This window comes from Talpa occidentalis, unplaced genomic scaffold, assembly GCF_014898055.3.
Source record: "Talpa occidentalis isolate TD23 unplaced genomic scaffold, MPIMG_talOcc4v2.1, whole genome shotgun sequence".
Classification (NCBI taxonomy): domain Eukaryota; kingdom Metazoa; phylum Chordata; class Mammalia; order Eulipotyphla; family Talpidae; genus Talpa; species Talpa occidentalis.
The window spans coordinates 88,547,776-88,570,736 of record NW_026555331.1 but is presented as its reverse complement, the minus strand read 5'-3'; the positions used below and the strand labels follow the sequence as shown (position 1 = coordinate 88,570,736).

Sequence of the window (22,961 nt, the reverse complement as noted above, 5' to 3'; positions counted from 1 at the left end):
ATTTACAAGTTTAATTTGAAGGACACAGCAAAACCAATATATAAAGAGTCTCACTTGATGACAATATTCTAAATGACTTATGCTTTTATTTGTGTAGGTTTCATATACATAGACTAATTCTGAAAATAGTATGACAATTTCAAAATCAATCATGTAATTCGCAAGAAAACTTAAAATGTGTCATCTAAGTGTGATTTTGTTTTTTGAAAAGACTCACCTAAAAGGACAAATCCGTCTGCTTCTCTCTCTGGTATGGCAGGCTTTTTCAATTCTGGAGGCTTTCTGAAGAAGTGAAACATTGCTGCCACTGCCACTGCTATCTGGAATAGAAAGAATATAAAATGTCAAATTCCAATCAAACTGTGAAACTTAAAAAGCCAAACTGAGGACATCTCAAAAATTACTTTTAGGAATTCTATTACTAGACTTAAGAACACAAGGTTTCTATAGGTGTCAGGAGACAAAGCCAGGAACAAAGGCCCATGGACTTCATGTTTGAAATGTATGCCTTGAATAGCGCCATGTCTCTCAATTTCTGCACATTCAGGAAATCACCAATAAGAAACCACCACATGCAAAATTAGAATCAATGCAATCTGGAAGGATCTTACTCATGTGTATCAGACACTGTTTTGAGGAAAGGAAAAAAAAAAAAGTGTCCGTGTTTCTTGTCACGCCATAACCAGCCTAACCTATAACTGAGATTACCTAAAAAAAGCAAAGAAGACCCTCAACCGTTGGCTACCAGATCCAGACACTCAAGGGCTATGCCCATTACATAAAATTGCAGCCAACTTTCAATTTCCATCAGCTTAGGCCTTCGTGTTAGAAAATGTTGTACAATGCCTCTAACACACACATACACCCCTCCTCCTCCTCCTGTCTTTGCACATTCAGTCAGGGTAACAACTCCTGAAAAACAACTGGGAAAAAAGCTGAAGGGATCTTGGGAAGATCCATGACATTCTGAGGACTGTCTGACATGATATGCAAAGCAATGCAAATGTCAGCCAACAACAGAAAGATCTTGGTGGCAATAGAGGCTCCATGTTTTAATTTTCTTATAGGCTACCCACACCAGAAAATCCAACGAGGAGGCTAAGTCAAGATTTAATCTGAGCAAAAACCTTCCAGAAACTGAGATCTGTACTGGGATCTATGTTGACGGACTGTACTGGACTGGAGATCTGAGGAGGAGATGAATCCCAACATAAGCAGATGGTGAAAAGAGCCTATTTGTGGATAGAAAACACAACTGGCCAATTTTATTTTTTTAAAGGAATAAAAGGTAGAGAAGAAAAACATAAGTCTGAAAAAGAAGAGATTCCAAGAAAGGAAAAGAAACAGGCTCTGAAATCCTCAAAGAGTTTACTGTACATAGTGAAGGATCCAAAAGAAAAGTTTAAAAATAGTCTGGCACACTCCACAGAGTCAAGGACACATAACCTCCACAAAACTGATGAAAAACAAGATTATACGGAAAAGCTGAAAAGCCAAGGAATGAGATGAACAAAGTAATAACTGAATAAGATAAAGAAAAACCCATGGAAGAAAGAAATATCAGAAAAGAACTGGTTGGCTTGCGAGTAGGAATGTAAGAAATCAGAGTTCAAATACAAAGATATCTAAGACTGGAAGAGGTAGCTACTTCTCAACTCCAAACAGTTAAAAATTGGAGAAGGCTTTTGAAAGAACACAGGTGATTAAAACTCAAGGTAAGGCGAGGATCAAATCAAGGCGATAACTATCACACCTGATATTAAAACTTCAGGCTGGATTAAGATGGCACTCAGTAAATTTTTTCATTGAGTGTAAAACAATTCAGGAAAGAAAAAAAAAAAAAGAGACACACCAAAGGGTGTAAATTTCTGAAGCCTGGTAAAGCCCAGGTATTCCCAAATAAATAAAGGGAGTAGGCACACGCAGGGTTGTAAAAGAGGAGAGACATAGCAAATTTGAGAATTTTATCTAGCAAAATTGTAGATCTGGTTGACACATGAAACTGACTAGAATCAAATAAAGATGCCAACAAGATTTTTGAGAGTTGTTCTGCCAAAATAACCACTGGTCTAGATTAAAAGAAAACTACAACTAGTAAGTATCTCAAACAGCTCTGCAGATGGAAAGTTACAGGGAAAACTGGTTAGGTCCCAAGGAGGGCGTAAGTCTCCAGTGCCCACTTCGGGGTTAGCCAAAGAAGTTACTGGGAAAGGAAGACACTCCAAGAGCATGGAACCAAATGGGCATGGAGAACAATGGCCTGGTGGGTCTGTCCCAGAGAAGAATCCAGGCATAATTAGGGAACATCCTCCAACCCCAGCTGGGGCCTGCTCAGCGGGATTTCAAAATAGCCACCCCTTTGTGACTGCTGTGTAGCTCCCAGCCCTTGCCTTTCTGAAAGGGAGTGGTTTGAGCAGTTCTCTCTCCCACCTCCGCCAGGGGAAAGGCAGGCAGAGACGGAAGAGGGACTACTGGTCTTCTGAGTTCATGAAGTCTCTAGACCAAGAGATGCTACTTCTAGACCTGATAAAGAGACTCTAGCACATCACCCAGAGATACTAACTTGGAGCATGAGGCTAATGCCTGAACAGCCATTTGGGTGATTGCCCTTGGGAGGGGTAAGTTATTTTGCCTATGGTGGGGAGACAGAACCCAGTATATGGGGACAACAGATGAGACCCATGGAATTAATGGGGCCATTTTCTGGCCCTCAGCCCTAAAGAGGCATAACAGTACTGCTGTTTTCCACCTTCCTTGGACGTAGGTGTGGCATGTGGCTTGTTTAGACCGTGATGTCACATGCCAATAGTGTTATGACAAGGCATTCTGTGGACACAGAGAAAGAGCACCCTTTAAAAAAATGGTTCCTGTTCTAACATAAAAAGAAAAGATTTTTCAACAGAAAGACTCAAATGTCCAGTGCTTTTTCAAGTTAGGCCACAAAATAAAAGAACACTAAAATCACACAAGTGGTTCTGAAAAGTCATTCTCAAGGCTCCAGCATTTAGCTATGTTATAAAAGCCTGTCCAGACTCAGGTACAGTGCAAGAAACTTTCAGTAATGCAAGTATTTTGTACAGAATTTATAATTCAAAGTAATGAGAGAAGCATTTAAGTTTTTCAAGACCTGAAACATCGGATTACACTATATACAAGCTGCCACAGTTTTCTGATAGCATGACTGACGAGCAATGCTAATATTATGGAACTTTACATTATAAAATTCCAAAAAAAATTGGAGAAAGAGGGATAACTTAGGTTCCAAGAGTCAAGCAACTTCCAGGCATGAAAGGAAATCAATCAGGAATAAGAGAAAGGGCCGACACAGTATAAAGGAACCTGCAAAGACAGCAGATGAGTTGAGACAAATACTATATGAAATGGCTCTGAAATTGCTACAAAAGTACCAGTCACTCTAGCACCCACCCGCCTACCTACCTGCCCATTAATTCCTTCCTTGACAACAGTCCACCACAAGACGGATTCCCACAGGAATATGGTCCCAATTTTACAATCACAGTATCAGGATTGCCTTAGTTGGCCAACATTGCTGCTATTAATGCTTCCTGCCACTAGGTACCCCCAGAGTCAGTCTGAACACCTCTCTTTACATTAAGCACTCCACGCAGAAACGACAATGTCTTAAGACAATAAAAATGAGTAATCATACTATCTTTGTGCCCCGCTATCCTTTTCCTATCAGTGAAAAACACACAAGGTGGTGTAAAAATTCATCCTGCCAGGGCTGGCAAATACCACTCTAAGCCAGGGTTAGTTGGTCTGCCTAAGACTGCAATACTAGAAACTGGGAAGGAGAAAGGGAGTGACTACAAAGCCCACTGGCACTTGCTGACTCCTCCAGCCTGTGGGACACCAGACCCGACGCTGTGATGCTCCATCTCCCATCTACAACACGCCCCAGGCCCCCATAATGCTTCAGTGTGTAAGTGAAAGAACCAAAGGAAGGTAAAGTCTTGTTCCAGGTTTATGTGGCTCATAAACAGCAGAGCTAGAATGTTAAAGCAAATCTTTGGGGCAGCAAAACTGAAGGCTTTTCATCAGCAAAGCACCAGAGGCAAGGAGTCCTTAACACTTACAACATCTGTGTTGAACTTTATTTCCCAATATTCGTCATGTCTGTCTTTGCCAATCCCTACTTTTCTCAGTCTGCTCAGCTCATCTACTAATTTCACAGCTATGTTCAAAGACTTTCTTAGTTTATATTAATATTTTGTAAACATTCATTAAGTGCTTAGGCCAGGTCTGAACCTAGCACTGCAAATGCAGCACTCAATTATATTTAGGGGAACAAGCTACAACCTCAGATTGCCATATTTCTGAGGCAGTGCTTAGCAAAACTAAGTAGCTGAGAGCCCCATCTCCAGAGCGGAGGAGGCCAGCAGGCCTGCTGCACTGGTATATGGTCAACTTCAAGCACTCACGCTTCTGATGTACATGGCCTTGACAGTGGGGCTACTTCTGCCTAAAGTTCCCAAACACTACCCCCATAAAGCTACTTGAAAAATCCATTATTAGCATGATATTCTAGATGTCAAATAAATATTGTAATTCACAATTATTCAGAAAGCTGACTCAACTCTCCTAAACCACTCTGTGTTAACAGATAGTCTTTGTATAAAAAAGAAAATGCCTCTTTTCTCTTTGCATTGACACAAAACTAAAAAATAAAAGAACAGTGTCTTCACTTTTAATGGTATACACTGACTGCATATAAAAAGGGCCAGCCTGGTGCTAGGCAGGGCAGATCCTATTACTGTGAAAAGGAGGGCAAGTTATACATTTCTTTTGACTATTTTACCAAGGCTTACCTTACCCATGACAAAAAGAATAAGGCCAAGCTGGTTTTCTCGGTTTGATTAAAGTAAGGTTCATCCAGAGGCCAGGTAATGTCACAAGAAACCATCCTCTCCTCTTCATGGGGGACCCTCTCCTCTCTCCAAGAGAGGAGATCTCTACCAAGATCCTCTACCATTCCTTAGCTCAAGAAATAAGCCCTCAGTTTATCTCATTTACTCTTGAATTTATGGCCATATAAATTTTCCATTCATTTATAATTTAAATACAGTCTTTTTCTCCTACCAAAGTGTCTGATGTTAATGTGTTTGCTGGACCAACTCAAGAAGAACCCACAGGGGGTGGGGAAATTTCCCCTGCCCCATGACAAAAGCAACAAGTTCACAACTTTAAACACTGTACAGACAAAATACATCCCTACAAAACAGATTTGGTCTTTAGGTGGCAAAGCTTTAGACCAAGGATAGGAAAAATGCTTTTAATAACCAAAATCTAATCAGTATAAGGAAAAAATGTGATTTTCACAATTTAGAATTGCTCATCTACCTGGGTACTGCCACCTTTGTCTTTAAGTTTTCTTATAACTCTGTAGAGTTAGGCAATAACTAATAGAAAATTGATAGTCATACAAGTAATTTGGTCCACGGAAATGTGTCTGGTAGAATGTGTGAATATTTGCCCTGCGGATAGTGACCAATTTTACATCTATGTATAAATTCAACATTCCTTATGAAACTATAAAAGTATGGGGAAACTGAGTTCTCTTTAGAAAGAATTGTAATATCTTAATTTTACTCTCCTCCATTACTTCATAAGTAAATATGACCCTCCAGGTGTCCATTACAATTATCAGGTTAAGTTGTATTTTTGTTCTGTTGTTGGATTTTGGAGTTTTTGTTTATTTTCCTTTTAACAAACTACCCCATTATTTTCAAAATCAAGAGTGGTAGCCTGACCAAGAAAAGAAATGACTACTTTTCTCCTCTATTATCCCTTTTTCATACAATGGAAAATAGAACAGCATAATAAAGGGGAAGGAAAGATCTCCCATTACATTAGACCAGAGTTACTCAATCACTTCACTTTTAGCATTTTGAGCCAGATAATTCTATGCTGTGACCTACTCCTCTGTGGATCAGTACAATCACCTAGTATGTGATGTACTACACTTAGAAAACATCTTAATTTCAGAGGTTTATTTTTAAAAAATGTCTCTTGTAAAAAACTAAGTGCACACCAGAGAAAGGGGAATGAGAGGACTCACCAGACACCGAATGGGGAGCAGAACACGCAGATCTGCTAAAATACACTGCTAAGGGTAGCAGCAGGCCAGAAAGGAGCAGTCGGCTGTGCCATATGTTGGTCAGCTCCCTGGCCAGGGATAGAACTCAGGCTGTAGTGGTGGTAGCGCTGACACTTAACCCCTGGGCCACCTGGGAGGCATCCCAGAAACCATCTTTTTAATGCTGTAACATGAAAGCTATAGTTTTTCCCCCACTAAACAATATAGTTTAGGGGCCTCCCTGGTGGCGTAGGGGTTAACACTATCACCACTACAGCTTGAGAGAAATCCCCTGCCAGGGAGCTAACACACATGGCGCAGCAGACCTCTGTCTTGCCGGCTGCTCCCCTCAGCAGTGTATTTCAGTAGAACTGCCTGTTCTGGTCCCCACTCTCTGTCTGGTAAATTCTCTCACTACCCACACCCCAGGTCTGCACCTCAGTTCTTCTATGCAAAAATTAAAAAAAAAAAAAAATGAGTGAATGAATAAAGATTAAACAAATATTAAAATATATATATACACATAAATAGTTCGAGAGATAAAGATAATTAGAAGATAATGTTGCTGCCTTCTGAGGGCTTATACCAAATTGCACTAGTAATATATATCATTTGGGTCTCATTCATTGGCAAAGAAGGTAATCTAGAGACTAATGTTATCCTGATTCTTCTAAAATATACAATGACACATACTTATGTTTTAGACAAGTTACAGACATACTTCAACATACCTGCTACAAACAAGTCATTTGGCTGTGGTTTAAGCAACACTGATGCCACAATGCAATATTCAATTCTACCTTACACATTCAGTGTTACTGCACCAAATTGAAAATTGCTCAAAAACAGGAAGAAAACCTAACAAATGATAGCATCTCTCCAGAGAAAACAAATAAGTGAAAAAACAAATTTAAATAATGCCCTAAGAGAGAATGAAGTTATCCATGCGGTCACACCTCTTCACAACTCTGTAAGTACGAGGAACCTGGAATGAATAAAGAATGCAGTGTTGCTAGCTCTATTTGCTTTCTTAAATACATTTAATACACAACAGGAATCACACAGGCAACTTCCAGGTGGACTCACTCCCTAAACTGCCCACTAAAAGCCTGCAACATTTGACTTTCAATACAACCTAAAAGCATCATCAAAAACTTTACTTCCTCCCCACATAAAACAAACTTCTAAAATTCAATATTTCATTTTCTTTTTTCTTAAAGATTTATTTATTTATGCATACAAGAACTGGGGTATAGGCCAGAGGTACAGGGGTGAGAGGCTTCACCAAAGACATTGTGGGGAGCAGAACAAGCAGATCTACTAAAATACACTGCTGAGGGGAGAAGAGGATGAGACAGGAGAGGTCTGCTGCGCCATGTGGGTTGCTCCCTGGTGGGGGTTGAACTCGTGCTGCAGTGGCTGCAGATAGCTTCTTCATAGTCTGAGACTTAACCCCTTGAGCCACCAGGAAGGCTCTCATTTTTCATTTTCATTTATAATTCACTGATGAACATGCTTTGAGGGGTAAATATTGGCAAGGCACAGCACTAGGTTCGAGAGAACCAAAACCAGACGAGACATTTTTCTCCAAATTCAAGGAGCTAACCAGTCTACTTGCTGCCTCCTGACTTTCTCTACCACCGCTCACAAGGCCAGTGGGCAAAAACCACAATGCTGAGTACTGGGTATAACCAGTACCAGCCATGCAAATGGCTAACATATTGCTATGAGTCTAGTCCAGAAGTTTTGCTGACTGAAGACTTGCTTCAGACTCCTGAGTAAACAAGAGAGCGGGCTGTTAAATTCTTCCCAATGTTTCATAAAAATGTGCATGAAGTAATCAGACAAAAACTGCCAAGAGCTCTGCCACCCTCCCTCCCTTCTAGGGTAGCAGCCTGCGACTTTTCCTCCCTCTTCACTATCGGACTCTCACCATCACCAAATGTCCAACAGATACTTAAGGACAACCTGGCCATGATGATAAGTTATAAATTATGATTTATGTGTGCACCACATACATGATCTTAGTTAATGCTTACAACAATCCTATGATGTGTATCTATCAAGTTACTAGAGAAATTGCAACTCTCAAAGATAATTTATCAAAAAGTTACTTAAGTGAAAAAAGTATCAGGATATAACCCAGGTTTTTCTGCTTCTAAATTTCTGTTCTTTACTCTGTGCTATACTGCCTTCCTCTCCAAACCCAAGCCATCTTCCCAGCACATGTATTCCTCCTTTATTCTCCATCTCAGAAAAAAGCACCATGGTCCAAACTGCAGCTAAAGACAAAACTAAAAGTGTTACCTTGATTTTACCCTCTCCCTTTCTTAATCCCAGCCCAACCACCAGCCACGAAATCCTGTAATTTTGTGATATCTTGGGAAACTTTTGACTTCTATTCCTGCAGCCACTACTTTTGTTCAGCTCACTGGCATGTCCAGTATGGATCACTGCAACCTCTTCGGTGTCTTCCAACACAGTGGACTCCCAGTACCCATGTTTGTACCCAATCCTCCCAAGTTGCCCTCTACAGCACCGTAGTTTGGAAGAAGTAAAATCAAGTAACTAGGACTGGCAAAATAAATTCTCTGTGGTGCTGGTCACAAAGCCCTGTGACCATGTAGGTTTCTATAAACAATGATGCAACAAATATTTAGATACAGAGCAATTAGTATCCAAAGGAGACAGATGACAGCTTAGTTTCTGAAACTTCTCCTGTTCATGGCTCCAGTCCCTTATGAGGTTAATAAACTTAAGCTCATCAAACCTACCTCAAATGGTTCTAATCAGTTTCTTTTTAAATTATAACTTTAAATTAGAAGGTGAAAAAACCCAAATGTCCATCAAAGGAAGAATGGATAAACAAATGTGGTTTAAACATGTAATGGGGTATTATTCGGTCTTAAAAAGGAATGTTGTTCTGATACATGCTACAACATGGAAGAACCCTGAAGACATGCCAAACAAAATAAACCAGACAGAAACGTGCAAATATTATATGATTCCACTTATAAGAGATACCTCGAACAGCAGAGATAAAGAATAAAACAGTGGTAGGCCTCCCTGGTGGCGCAGCGGGTTGAGCACAGCAGTGTGAAGCTGTCCGCAACCTCTGCAGCGCTGGTTTGATTCCCAACCGGTCAGGTGTGGCAGACCTCTCCTGTCTCACCCACTGCTCCCCTCAGCAGCTATTCTGCTCCCCGCTCTGTCTCTGGTGAATCTTCTTACCCTCCCACATCTCTGGCCTGTACCCCAGCTATTGTATAAAATAATAATAATAATAATAAATCTTAAAAAAAAAAAAAGAATAAAACAGTGGTTACCATGAGCTGGGTGGAAAGGGGAGGAATCAGGATCTATTGTTTAATGGGCATAAAACTTCAGTATGGGATGATGAAAAAGTTCTGGTGATGGAGAGAAATGATAGTTACATAACAATGTGTAACACTCCCCAATACCCTTAAAATATACTTACACCAAGAACACGTCATCCTCCACACTTAGCAGAATTCCCACACTGGCTCTCTCAAAGAGCATTTGTGGTACGGTCTTAAAAATAAATGCCTTTTCTTAATATATGGCTAAATCAATAAGAGAATAACGGTATTCTACAGAAAAGCCAGAAAGGACAAGAATCTACAAATCCACAAGTACTAGAGCTAAAATTTCCCTGTAGCCATTGCTGGCTTCTAATGGCTAAAAGCCTGGGTTTTAATGATCCATGTCCAACAAGGACAATGCTTGGGGCCCAAACATCTTAGGAAGAAAACACAAATCTTATCTAGAAAAACACACTCTCAAACTAAACCCTGAAGAAATCAACTAATAAGTTCCAAGAAACATGAATTCAAAAAAAAAAAAAAATCACTGTACAACCCACAGCATGAAAGAGACAGAAAAAATAATCTACAGAACCATGGGCCTCCCTTGTGGCACAGGGGTTAAAGACAGCGCTATCAAGCTATTGCCAGCCACTGCAGCACAAGTTCGATCCCTGGGCCAGCCAGGGAGAAGACTGTAAGTCTCTCAAAACCGAACTATAAACAGATTTATTTCATATTTTGTAATCAACAAAGAAAGAGATATGAAACTATGACATAAGAATGAGACCATCAACCATCAATTAATAAAATTTGCAAAAAAAACAAACAGAAATTCCAAAAAAAAAAAATATTGAAATAGAATGACAAACAATGGACATTTAATGCTTCTAAAAACTAGTGAACATGAATAAGCAAAGTGAAATTTCTGAGGTTAAAAGAGAGGAGGGGGTGATAAAGAGTCAAGGGGCTGTATGGGATGGTGGAGGGGAACAAAAGCACAATGTGACAAAAAAGAAAACTAGCACTGAAATTAAAAAGGGTGAAAGCATAAAATATTAGTAAAATTGGTGACAAAAAAATTATTCAGAATTCAGCACAAAGACTCAAATCACTAAACGATAAAACAGACGCCAAGAGCAAGTGAGAAGGTCCATTTCTTGTAATTATCTTTTAACATTCTTTTGTAAAAAGTGGTTCAAGTTCCAAGGACAGAAATAATTTCCACATGGAGAACAAAATTTTAACATCAGAGTTTGTGCATTTTAATTATGGCAATTTAGTTATCAGAATAAATTCTCTTTTAATATTATGAATAATATGCCTTTCCACCAAACAGTTTTCTATTCTATCTTTACCTTTTGGTAAACTGAAATCAAGTAATATATCTTTCCTAACCTCAAAGGATTAAAAAATGCATAGTTCTAACTAGTGTTAAAAACTGTTCCCACGGAGCATCATATAGAAGCAAAAATGCACACAAAACATTCCAGATGCCTTTATTCTCCATGTAGGACAATATTTTGTAACAATTACTTATTCATGCTGAGAATTCCTCACACAATTTATTTTTGCATGTGAGTTCTTCATTGAGAACTCTTCCCATGCACAGGCTGCAAAATCAGTTAAGTAGACAAATGGTGATGTTAAATTCAAATTTAACAAGTTATTTTAAAATTATAAAGTTTTTTGTCATACAAATCATATAATTCCTTTAGGAAAACAATTTGTTTTGAGAGAAAGAAAGTCCTTCTTACATCTGATCAGCTGTTTTTTATTTTTTTAGATCAGAGTTTTTGGAGTTAGAGAATGGGCCAGAGGCAATATTCAAAGATTTAATAGTTGAAAATGTCCCAGTACTGATAAAAACATGAATTGTCAGCTTCACAAGGCATAACATATTCAATAGCAAACTAAGAAATCTACATTAGGATATATTATCAAGTAAAATTACAGAATACCACAGACAAGTGGAGGATCAAGCAGATAAAAAGATATAAAAACTTAACAACAGAATTACATAAAAGCTTACAACAGAATCACAATTTAAAAGAAAGTAAACAATACAGGATTAAAATAATATCACTAAAGTAGTATTGAGAGAATTTAACTGTTCACTTCAAATTATATACCATGGAAAACTAGGAAGAAATAAACATTTGCAGTAAAACACAAACCAATGGAGTTTACTACTTCAGATTCCCACTAAAAAAACTTCCAAAGTTACCTCAAAGAAGAAAAAAGGTTGAAATGTCAAAATACGTAGTATGGTAAATACATACATAACCAAGCAAATATTAACTAAATGAAGCATTTATGATACCTAATTTGTGGGCATACAAGAAATCAGGATAGAGAGAAAATTCTAGCATACAAAATGGGAAAAGGTAAATAGTGTTACAGGTTCTTATTCTGACCCAAAATAAAATAAAATGCACATGTAAAAACTTGTAGGGTGGCCACAAAAAAATAGAAGAAGAAGAAGAAAGACTAGAAAGATTATATACCATTCAAATCAATACAGAGGAAGGAAATGGTATTAAGGAAAAATGTAACAAACAAAAGCCAATTTGAAAGAAAGCAAAGAAAAAAAATCAACAATAACAACAAAGCAGAACACACAGAAAGCACAATATTATTATACCAAGGAATCCAAAAATATTAGTAACCACAATCAATATAAATGGACAAAAGATAATAAAAACCAAACCTGAGCTATGTTCACTATTTATAAGAGACAGGCCTAAAACATACAGACACAGAAAAATCAAAAGTTATCAGATCAACAAAGAACAAATCCCTTAATGTCAATACAGTACAAATATCAAGTAAGGTTTATTAGAGACAACAAGCAGAAGGAGAAACGCTCTCAGGGACGACCAAACACTAGGATCTCCAGAAAGGAAGCCACCTACACACCTTTGGGCAATTATGTCGTAATAGAAGCTTCCAGCTTAAAGAAGCACCTTGTTAAAAAGAAGGGAGCTGCTGGAGTTCACAGGTTGCTGTCAATATGTTCTCCCCCTCAGCTAAGACACACCAAGCAAGCTCTCTAATAAGCCACAAAAGAAATGCAGAAATGAGTGTCTAAGCCTGGGGATCCTGTCTGCCCTAGGTGAAATACAGGATAGGAAAAAATAAAAAAAATACAAGAAATTCTAACCAAAAGAAAGCTGGGTGTGTCTATAATGATAGCAGACAAAATGAAATTTAAGGCAGAAAGCATGATTTGAAATAGTTGCTACTTCTTTTTATTAAATTACTTCACAATCCTTGTCATCTATGTACTGAATAACAGAGCTTTAAAACTATATAGCACTATATAGCACACGTTAGTATTTCTAGTTGCCAAGAGCTGGAAATAAGTGCCCACTGAACAATGAATAAAGATGCGGTGCATATACACACAATGGAATACTATTCAGCTATAAAAAGATGAACTCTTGCCATTTGCAACAACATGCTTAGTGGGTATTATACCTAGTGAAATAAACACCATATTATTTCAGATGTGGTATATAGAGAAAACAAATGGATGACTAAACAAAAATAAACTTTTATTTATTTATTTATTTTTAAAGATTTATTTATTTATTTATGCAAGCACTGGGTACAGTCAGAAGCACGGGAGGATGAGAGAATTCACCAGAGCCAGAGGCGAGAGCAGAACAGGCAGAATGACGAAATACACCACTGAGGGGGAGCAGCGGGCGGCAGGAGAGGTCTGCGCACCATGTGGGACACTCGCCCGGCGGCCGGGGATCGAACCTGTGCTGCAGAGGCTGCGGGCAGCCTCGCAACCCAGCGCTCAACCACTGCGCCACCTGGGAGGCCCCAAAAATAAACTTTTAGACTGTAACAACAATTAGTGGTTATCAGAGGGAAAGGGAAAAGGCGATGTGTAAGTTGGGCAAAAGGGAACAACTGTATGGTGAAGGATAGAATTGGACTTTTACTTTTTATTTTTTAAAGATTTATTTATTTATGCATACAAGAGCGAGGGTGCAGGCCAGAGGTGGGGAGGGGTGAGAGGATTCACCAGAGACAGAGTGAGGAACAGAACAGGCAGACTGTCTGAAATACACTGCTGAAAGGAGCAGCAGGAGAGACAGGAGAGGTCTGCTGCGTCATGTGGGTAGCTCCCTGGCCCGGGATCAAACTCGTGCTGCAGTGACTACCGACAGCTTCACAGTGCTGAGACAATCCCTTGCGCCACCAGAGAGGCCCAGAATTGGACTTTTAGTGATTAAATACACCTCTTGATTTTCAACAAGAACACCTAAAACTTACACAATGCTCTAATACTTCAATTAAAAATATATACTATAATATATTCAGATATGTGTATATATTATATATGTATACACATAGTATAAGTCATCAAAAGTTCAAAGACAAACGCCAAGGCTACCCTGTTTAGGATATTTAACACTTATTAACTGAGATATGAATCAAACAAAAATGAGAAAGCAAAACACTGCAATTAACAAGCCTGATCCCAAGCACACATGAAACATTAACAAAAAATTGTCCATGTACTTGATAAGTCCTAAAGCAGGTCTCAAAACTCTCAAAGAATTAGTATCAGATAACCCATACTGTCTGACCATATGCGATTACTTTAAAAAATTAACAAAACAATTTTAGCAAATAAAAACCTATACGTCTGAAAACAAAACCAACACGAATCAAATAAGAAAGACATTGGAAACTAGAAAATATACAGAACTTGATAATGAGCATCTACTTAGGAAAAGTATAAAAAAATGCCCAAAGGATTAAATATAGGTAACTATCCCAAACGCAGACTCTTTTATAGGAGAGTTCTACCAGATCGTCAATGAATAGATAATTCCAATTTTAAAGAGAATTCCAGAAAATAGAGACAACACGCCACAACAAATTTCATGTGTCTAGTGTAACCATAATACTAGAACCTGCCAAGGCCTATACAAGAAAAATATAGTCCAATCTTACCCATGTACATGGATGCAAAAATCCTAAACACAACAATAGCAAATCAAATTCAGGAATATATAATAAAAGATAATATATCATAACCAAGTTGAATTTCTTCCAGGGTGGCAAGCATGGTTCAAAATTGGAAAATATTTTTATTTCAATCATCTCAACTAATGCAAAAAGAAATGCATCTGATCAAATTCCATAACCATTCAACTAAAACTTTTATCAAAGTAGGAATAGAAAGGAAATTCCTTAACCAAATAAGTAGAACTTGAACTTATGAAGGAATTTCAGGGAGGCTCTTAAAAGGGAATGGAACCCCAAGTACACACACCCTTTTGCCTGCCTATTCTCTGCTTCCTAGAAGGGGGATTGACTGACATTCTAGCACCATCCTGACCTCTGAGGTAACCTGAAGCATGGAACTAAATACTCAGCACAGGAGAGGGGAAAGAATCAATATGGGTCCTTGATGTCTTCCTCGAACTACCACATGCTGAGGTGCACATCTCTGATTTCTCTGACATGTGAAACTAAGCCTTTCTGTATTTAACATGCTTTTATATATGCAGACAAATCCCATCCTAACTGAAACAACATTTCTATTCTAAATAGTACTAGAAGCTTTAACTTGGGAAAAAGGCAAGAAAAAAATATGTAAGCATTATTAAGAAACAATATTGTAATTATTCATCCACATATGAATAAAAAAATCCAAAAGAAATTCAAAGAAAATTATTAGAAATAACAAGTATAGCAGATGATCAGAAAAAAGTCACGTGTTTCTATATAACAACAATCAATTAAAACGTTTAATTATGATAAAAAACAAGGTATGCAGGACTAAAGCTAACCTAAGTCAAAATTTTATGTAGAAAATTGTGAAACTTTTGGTAAAGATGTTTAGTGGCCAAAATAGTTCAAGGATGGTGAGAGTCATCATCGTTATTTCTCCTGAAATCAATACAATGATTCACTACAACTGTGACTAAATCCTAACACAGGTGTTCATGGAATTTGACAAGCTAAATTTTATGTGGAGAAGCAAAAACCAAGAATAACTAAGATATTAGTGAAGAACACAGCAAGGTAATAGGACTTGCTCTCAGACAACGTAAGTTATATAAGATCACAACATAAAAGAGAGTTAGTACTGGTTCAAGGGCAGAAAAATGGACCAATACAACAGAATTGAGAGCCCGGGAACAGAACCACATATGTAAGTAAACTTAAGGTGACAATGAAGGTCAGTGGCAAAACAGATGCTACTGTAAATAAAAGATGCTGAGAAATTGAAATGAAAGTAAAATAAGTAAATTGGATACTTTTCTGACTGCATTAAAAACTCAGTTCTAAATGATAGAATATTAAAGATTAAACTTTTTAAAAAATTAAAGTTTATTTGAGAAAGGATTCTTACGTTTTAAATTGACTTTTTCAACTATATTAAACTTAAGAAAAAATTTTAACTATATTAAAAGCAGGAGCTCTTTCTTATTAAAAAAAAGACAGAAATATGAGCCCAAAACTGAGAAATGTAGCATGACTATCAACACTAACATAAAGTTTTCAAAAAATCAGCAAAAAACAAAAAATGGTAAACACTTTAGGCCAGTTAAAAATGTGAAAAGTTGTTCTGCCTTATTCCACACAGAGAAACCAATTAAACCACAAAAAGAAACCATTTCCTATCAATCAGATTAGGGGGGAAAAAAATCTCAAGAGTTGCCAGAAATACAGATCAAATGGAACTCTTCTACACTCTTGATGAGAGGATAAAATGGTAACACCACTTAGGGAAAATAACTGATTTTACTAGTAAAGTGAAGAGGCACAATCTAAGTTTCAGCACAAGTGCACCAAGAAACAGGCACAAGGATACCCACAGCAGCACTAGATGCATCAGAAAACAACTGCAAATAATCAAAATGTCGGTTCAACACTAGAGCAAAATAGCAGATTAAAAAAAAATTAATACCATGTCAACCTAGTGAATCACTCTCAAAACTAAGCCAAATAAACCAGTTCTCATTCTCTCTCTCTCTCTCTCACACTCACACACACACACTGACTGCATTTATATAAGGGTCAAACAGGCAAAATTAAACAACATTCCATTTAGGGGTGCCTATTTGTGTGAAAAACTATATGGAAAAACTTAGGGAGGGGCCTCCCCAGTGGCGCAGTGGGTTGAGCACAGCGCTGTGAAGCTGTCCACAGCTTCTGCAGTGCCAGTTCAATCCCCGGCTGGCCAGGGAGCTACCCACATGGTGCAGTAGACCTCTCCCGTCTCACCTGCTGCTCCCCTCAGCAGTGTATTTCGGTCCTTCTGCCTGTTCTGCTCCCTGCTATATCTCTGGTGGATTGTCTCACCCTCCCACGTCTGTGGCTGGTACCCCAGTGCTTGTATAAATAAAATCTTTTAAAAAATTAAGAAGAAAAAGAAGAAAAGATAAACTTAGGGAGTTAACACAAATTTCAAAATAGTGTTTATTTCTGACTCATATAGAAGAAGACAACTGAAAAAGTGCAAACTATGAACTGGTAAAGTTCCATTACTTAAACTGAAAGAGAGGTCCATGTGGGCTCACTTAAGTTCTCTGGAAACTACACATCAATTAGGGTTTTCTGTGTGTATTATACATTATACAATAAAATTTAAATGACAAAAAAATTAAAAAGCTATTTTTAAATTATCATCTTGCTCATCTCCTTGTTTAAAAAAAAATGCTGTGTACAGCGCTCATTTAATTGTAGCAAGACAATGATGCTGATAGGTTTTTAAAGGTTTTTAAAGGTTTTCTCTTTAAAAGTTTGCTATTATAGTCACATATACCATACCCTATATAGTGTACACTAACTTGCTTTACAAAGTATCAATATAGTTCATAAAACGTTAACGCTTTATACAAAAGCTGTAAGACTTTATAGGCTTGCACCAATACAACCACTTTTTTTTATAAGCCAACTGACATATCCTGCATCTATTAAGGAATTTCTCAAATTTGTTTTAAGTGATTAAAAACAAATACATTAAATACTAATTAAACACTTAGGAAGGCTATCATTCATTATGGCGCATCACATTTCATCCTAAATCAAGTGAAGTCTCATAAAAGGATTTTCTTTGCTTAAGGCAACTGAGATAACAGGTTGAGACCCAGCTAGGTATCTGATTTTGAAATGACAACTCTGTGGCTTTAGGCAAATTCTGACTCAGCTTCCATAAGATAATATCATAATAAGTTCCCCGTCCTACCCATATTTCCGTACTATCATTTGCAGCTATTTTCACGAGTAGTAATTCTGGAATATTCCTAGCAAGGCAGGCACCAATCCCGCCCAGACAATAAAGCACCCCTCCACCAATCAACAGCCACAGACGCCAATGAGAGATTCGAGACATACCCCCCCAAAACCTTGAAACCAGTTACCTCCCACTTCCAAATCTCTCCTGTAGCGTTTTGGGGTATTGAGAGCAATGGAGGAAAGACTGGTAAGGGAGTTTCAAAAAAAAGTCAATCATCTGGTCAAATGATAGACAGCTGGGATCTTGCAAAACAATCAGTGTCTCACTCCCCTTACTTTGCGGAAGGGTTAATTATGTCTCCCGGAGAAGCTCACTTGCTCAGAACCTGATAACTAATTAAATTCATCTCCTCCTAGCCCAGTGATCCTCCCTACCCCCTAATGTTTAAATTCGCTGCCAGCACCTAAGAGGCGAGAAAACCTGCCCCTCTTCAGTATGGCCAGCTGGTCAGGTCTAGAAAAGGTCATCAAGGTGATCAGCTGGACGCCCCCCACGCACAGGTGGGGAAAGTGAAGGCTGGAAAGAGACTAGGCTTAAGCTGTAAGTCAGCGACGCTCTGCTTCGGAGCAGTCAGAGCCTGACAAAGGCGATGGAGATCACTGGCAACCCAATTTCCCATTTCCAGGAGGGAGGCTGTCCAAAAAATAATGTTAACAATAATAAAATAAATCTATCTCTAAATATCATTCAGTAAGAATCCCGCGCCTGGCACCGCAGAACCGGGAAGAGGAGTGGGGTCTCGCCAACAACCAATACGCAGCGCGGAGAAAGCCGCCGCGCTGGAGGCATTAACTCTCGCCTCTCCCTGCTGCAACCGTTAGGAGGGGAGAAGGGGAAACAGTAAGGCTGCGGCGCCTCCCGCGAGAAGAGGTACCTGAGGCTCGCGCCGCAGTCCCCCGCCGCACCCGCGCCGGAGCCCGAACCCTAGCTTCCGGGGTTAAGTAGCTGCACCGAGGCCCGCAAACACCCGTGGGAGCCTCAGGCCCCGCCCCACCCAGGTCCCGCCTCCAATGTCCATTTCACTGTCGACGGGGCAACTTCCGAGACGCCGAACGTCTCTAAGCAGCCGACCCCACTTCCGGATGCGTCACACGCTTCTCCAACCCCTTCCGGGTTGGCGCGAGATTGATCGATGTTCCCTCGCGTTTGATTGGTCGAGCTCAAGTAGTAGCCATTGCTGATTGGTGCGACGGAAATCTGCCGCAAAGCTGCCCGCGGGGAGCGAAGGGTCAGTCGTTTGTTTTCCGCTGGCCGCTTGTCTCCCGCGGCTGTCATGATGGACGTCATGGAGTTGCCCAGGCCGCGCATCAACGCCAGCATGCTAGCTCGGTTCATCGACAAGCCGGTCTGCTTCGTAGGGAAGCTGGAGCAGGTGCGCGCTTGCGGCTCAGACTCCTGGGTCCGTGGCGGGCGGGAGGGACCCTGTGACTGCCCGGGCGGCCGCCTCGGGGTGCGGCACCCTGAGGCGGCAAGAAAGCTTCGGAGCAGGGTTATGCAATCGACTGCTTTACTTTGCGGGAGATTTTTACTTGATGATTTTTTTTTTTTTTTGCGTACTTTTTCAGCCAGTGCAGCGCATTTTGAGGCCCCTGGAGCGGATTGGAGATGTTTTCAAATAGGCTCCGTTCTTAATTCCAGCGCTTTCCTCCCCGCGTTGTTTGTGTTTTCAGGACGGCCACGTTTACCTTATGACTTTTTATATAGCCAGACTTGACAACTAGTACCTGGTTTCCTTCTCTCTTACCGTTTTCTCTTCTCAAACCTCGTTTTCCCCTTGAGGTCGCTTTTCCATAAAACATTCCCTTGGTTACCCCTTCCCGATCCTATAGCAGTTTGTTGCCTTACCCCAGAGTGAGAATTTAGTTCCCTCGTCCTGCTAGTGAGACACAAATCCGGAGTGTTGGATTCTGAATTGAGCAAACTGTGGGAAACAAAATTAACATATAATGGCTTACTTAATAGCTCATTCAGCCATACAATTTCTTCATAAAATAGGTGTTACTCAGGTTTCACATGTAGGAAAACTAGGTGTTGTGGATAATTTAACTAAAATGCTCGAGGTCAAGCAAGTGGCAAATCTGCCCGCACCCTTGGCATTTGTTTTACAGGAGTAGAACCCAAATCTTCACAACCAGTTCTCTTTACTTCATTATTCCTAAGCCTTAAAATATACCTTCAGTACTATCTAAATCATGGGTGCCAGTAGATCTCACTTTTGCCTAACGTAGACCCTCCCCCTTTAATTTATTCTTGCATAGTTTTGCCTGATTTAGCAACTAAATACAGGACATAGTTGTATCAAAGTTCAAATTTAACTGGGCAGATCTGAGAACACAGATTGTAATTAGAACTAAAAGAACTATTCAGAAAACAGTTGCTTTGTGTCTATTGACTAAGTTTGGGTCAAGCTCACTTTTGAGAAATTTTTAATATTTCTGTTTCAATGAAATTTTCAAAGATTTTTTTATGTGGTTTTTTTAAATCATGTTTTCTTTTTTAGATTCATCCCAGTGGAAAAATGTTTATTCTTTCAGATGGAGAAGGAAAAAATGCAACCATTGAGTTGATGGAACCGGTATGTATAAATACTAATTTGGTCTTTATTATAGTTAATTCTTCATCCTGGTTTGGTTTGTTGCTAATGTCTCTAATTCTTAGATGTATAAAGGACCAGCTTATAAAACTTTCGTAACTCAGAAATTAAATTTTGTCCTCCTCTTTTTTTTTGTAATTCCCTTTATGTTTCTAACCAGTGATTCTTTGGACTCCATGAGTTTTTAATATTCCTTTAAATCCTCTAAGACAATTCACACTCCTTATGAAAAACCAGAGAAGTATATAAGAAAAGCTTTTCTGAATAAATCACTCTTCCCTTCCTCAAGCATATTACATTTTTAAAATTCTGACTATTTTTGCATATATATATATATATATATATATAATATTTATTTAGTTGTCATCCATTTCTAGGTTTTATTGTTATTGTACCTAAAAAATACTTTCTTGGTCATTTGTGAAGACAAATCCATATGCTATTTGGTTAATGTATACAGACCACACTTCATAAAATGTTGATAATAGATGGTTCCTTTTCAGTGAGTCCTTTTAAACAAATTATTCCTTGTAGAAATGTTGGGCATTCTCTATTTTTAAGTGATTTTTGTCTTCAATTTAAACATCTTTGGACCCAAAACTATTGCAAAAGATTATGGGACTTAGGATTTGCTGACAGGAAGTACTTAAATATTTTCTAACAATAATTTCTGGTTTTACATAGGTAATTTTTTTTATTTACTTTGTTACACCCACTGAAAGACTGTTTAACAATTTTCCAAGTTAAATATGAAAATACCATGTTCTTTGTGTTAGCTTGATGGAGAAATCTCTGGAATTGTGGAAGTAGTTGGAAAAGTAACGGCCAAAGCAACCATTATGTGTGCCTCCTATATCCAGTTTAAAGAAGATAGCCATCCTTTTGGTAAGTAAAACAATCCAGCATTTGGTGGTTTTGTGTAAATTAGGAGAGAAAAAGAATTTGATTCTTGGTATGTGTATGTTGGTCTTATGGTCTCAGTCCTACCACATTTCCAATTTCTATAGAATTTTCTGATTCCCCCAAAATTGGGAGACATGTTAGCCTGCTTCTAAATAGTGCTTGCTTATGTACAAAATTCAGTAACCATAGATTGATTCTTATTTAAAGACATTTTTAAAGTAGGGCAAACAAAATGTTTGGGTTTTTGTTTTGTTTTACTGTATTCATTGAAGGAATCAAATAATGTGTAACACTTAAAACACAACCAGGCAAGAGCTACATCAAAATGGATCACCTTCTGTACCCACATCTTTATTTTGGAGCCAAAGTTAAGTAAATATGAGAATATATCTCAGTTTCAGCTGGGTTGTAAAAATATGTCGATCTCTAAAGAAGAGAGAGAAGAAATATAAGTAGAAATCTTTTTATGATCATTGATGTTAACAGTTTACCACTGAAGATTAAATGTTTGCTAAAATGTTTCTTTCAGATCTTGAACTTTACAATGAAGCTGTGAAAATTATCCTTGATTTTCATCAGTTTTTTCCTTGGGGTGTGTAATTGGATTGATCTTGATGAAATATTTATGACTGCAAATAAAACTACAGTGAAGACTATTAAAGGAAGCCCCTGTGATCTCCAACATCTAATTTCTTCAATTTAATTCCATACTTAATATTAGATATTCTAATATGCTATTTTTGTTAGAACTGGTATATTGCCAGTTCTTACCTAAGCCCTCATGAAGAGAAGAAATTTTTACTTCTCCATCATATGGCCAAATAAGATGCAGGAACAAAGCAATTTCCTGAGTTTAGTTTTTTATTAATAAAAGTTAAACTGGTCTACACTTTTGCCTATTTCATTCTTATTCTTTCTGTCATGCATTCAAACGCAAATTTGGAATTCATAACTGTAAGGTCAGGGCTTAGACCCAATGGAGTTAAGGATTATTTGCTACCTCATGACCTATATCATGTTAATTACTTCCTTTGCACTCTATGAAAACACGTTTTTAATAAATTAAAAAGACAAATAGACCCTACAGCTTATGTAATTTTTCAGTGCCTCCATTAATCAGGCTTCTTCAGAACAGCAGAATCAATAGAATATATATGTGTGAATAGGAAATGGCATACCTACTAGGGAGGCTAATAAGTCCCATTGTCTACCATTTGCACCAGGAAAGCTGATGGAGTCCAAGTCAAAGGCCTGAGAACCATGAGTCTATGGTGTAACTCCCAGTCCAAGGTCACAAGACCTGAGACCTAGGAGGTCAGTGGCATGAGTCTCAGAATCTGAAGGTCAGAGAACCAGGAGCTCTGGTGTCAGGGCGCAAGACAGACATCCCATCTCCAGAAGAGTAAGCAAATTTGACCTTCCTCTACTTTTTGTCCTAATAGGGGTGGGGAAACAAGGGATTAGATGTTGCACACCCACTTTGGTAAGGGCTGTTTTCTTCACTCAGTCTGCTAACCTAGATGCATCTCTCTTGCAGAAACATTCTCATATATGCAACGTAGAAATAATGTTTGACCAAGTACCTGTAGCCCTTAGCCCAATTGAGTTACACATAAACCATCAGAGCATCTCTTACGATTTTAAATTTAAGCATTTATTAGTGCCAAATGAGGGACATCCTGATCATTAAAGTAGCTGATAGAATCATTTGATTATATTTTTCCTCCTTTTAACTTTTCTTCTATCATTAGTTTGGAATAACTGTTTACT

At 38.5% G+C, this 22,961-nt stretch overlaps 2 protein-coding genes across 8 annotated transcripts in view; one reads left to right on the top strand and one right to left on the bottom strand.

The window, feature by feature from the left end:
- The window catches only part of UMAD1 (UBAP1-MVB12-associated (UMA) domain containing 1), a 317,588-nt gene extending 298,915 nt beyond the window's left edge, over positions 1-18,673 (bottom strand). For 3 of the 7 annotated variants that reach the window (XM_054692385.1, XM_054692379.1, XM_054692380.1), the window contains exons 1-2: positions 18,401-18,524; positions 218-320 (exon numbers count right to left, since the gene is read on the bottom strand). In XM_054692385.1, coding sequence (XP_054548360.1) covers positions 218-320; positions 18,401-18,484 — 187 coding nt within the window. In that variant the 5' untranslated portion in view covers positions 18,485-18,524. The other 4 variants (XM_054692381.1, XM_054692383.1, XM_054692384.1 and 1 more) reach the window with 4 other exon arrangements.
- Positions 18,674-18,880: 207 nt separating this feature from the next.
- RPA3 (replication protein A3) lies at positions 18,881-22,106 on the top strand. Its single transcript, XM_037508197.2, has 4 exons — positions 18,881-19,067; positions 20,196-20,270; positions 21,065-21,173; positions 21,721-22,106. The coding sequence occupies exons 1-4, from the start codon at positions 18,969-18,971 to the stop codon at positions 21,789-21,791; spliced, it is 354 nt and encodes a 117-aa protein (XP_037364094.1). The 5' UTR covers positions 18,881-18,968; the 3' UTR covers positions 21,792-22,106.
- Positions 22,107-22,961: the final 855 nt, after the last annotated feature.

What these genes read in the sequence shown, in the direction of transcription:
- RPA3 (XM_037508197.2), top strand. Translation starts at nt 18,969, where the DNA reads ATGATGGACGTCATGGAGTTGCCCAGGCCGCGCATCAACGCCAGCATG. An exon ending in TCGTAGGGAAGCTGGAGCAG is followed by an intron (nt 19,068 to 20,195) that starts GTGCGCGCTTGC and finishes TTTCTTTTTTAG; the next exon opens with ATTCATCCCAGTGGAAAAAT. An exon ending in AGAAGATAGCCATCCTTTTG is followed by an intron (nt 21,174 to 21,720) that starts GTAAGTAAAACA and finishes TGTTTCTTTCAG; the next exon opens with ATCTTGAACTTTACAATGAA.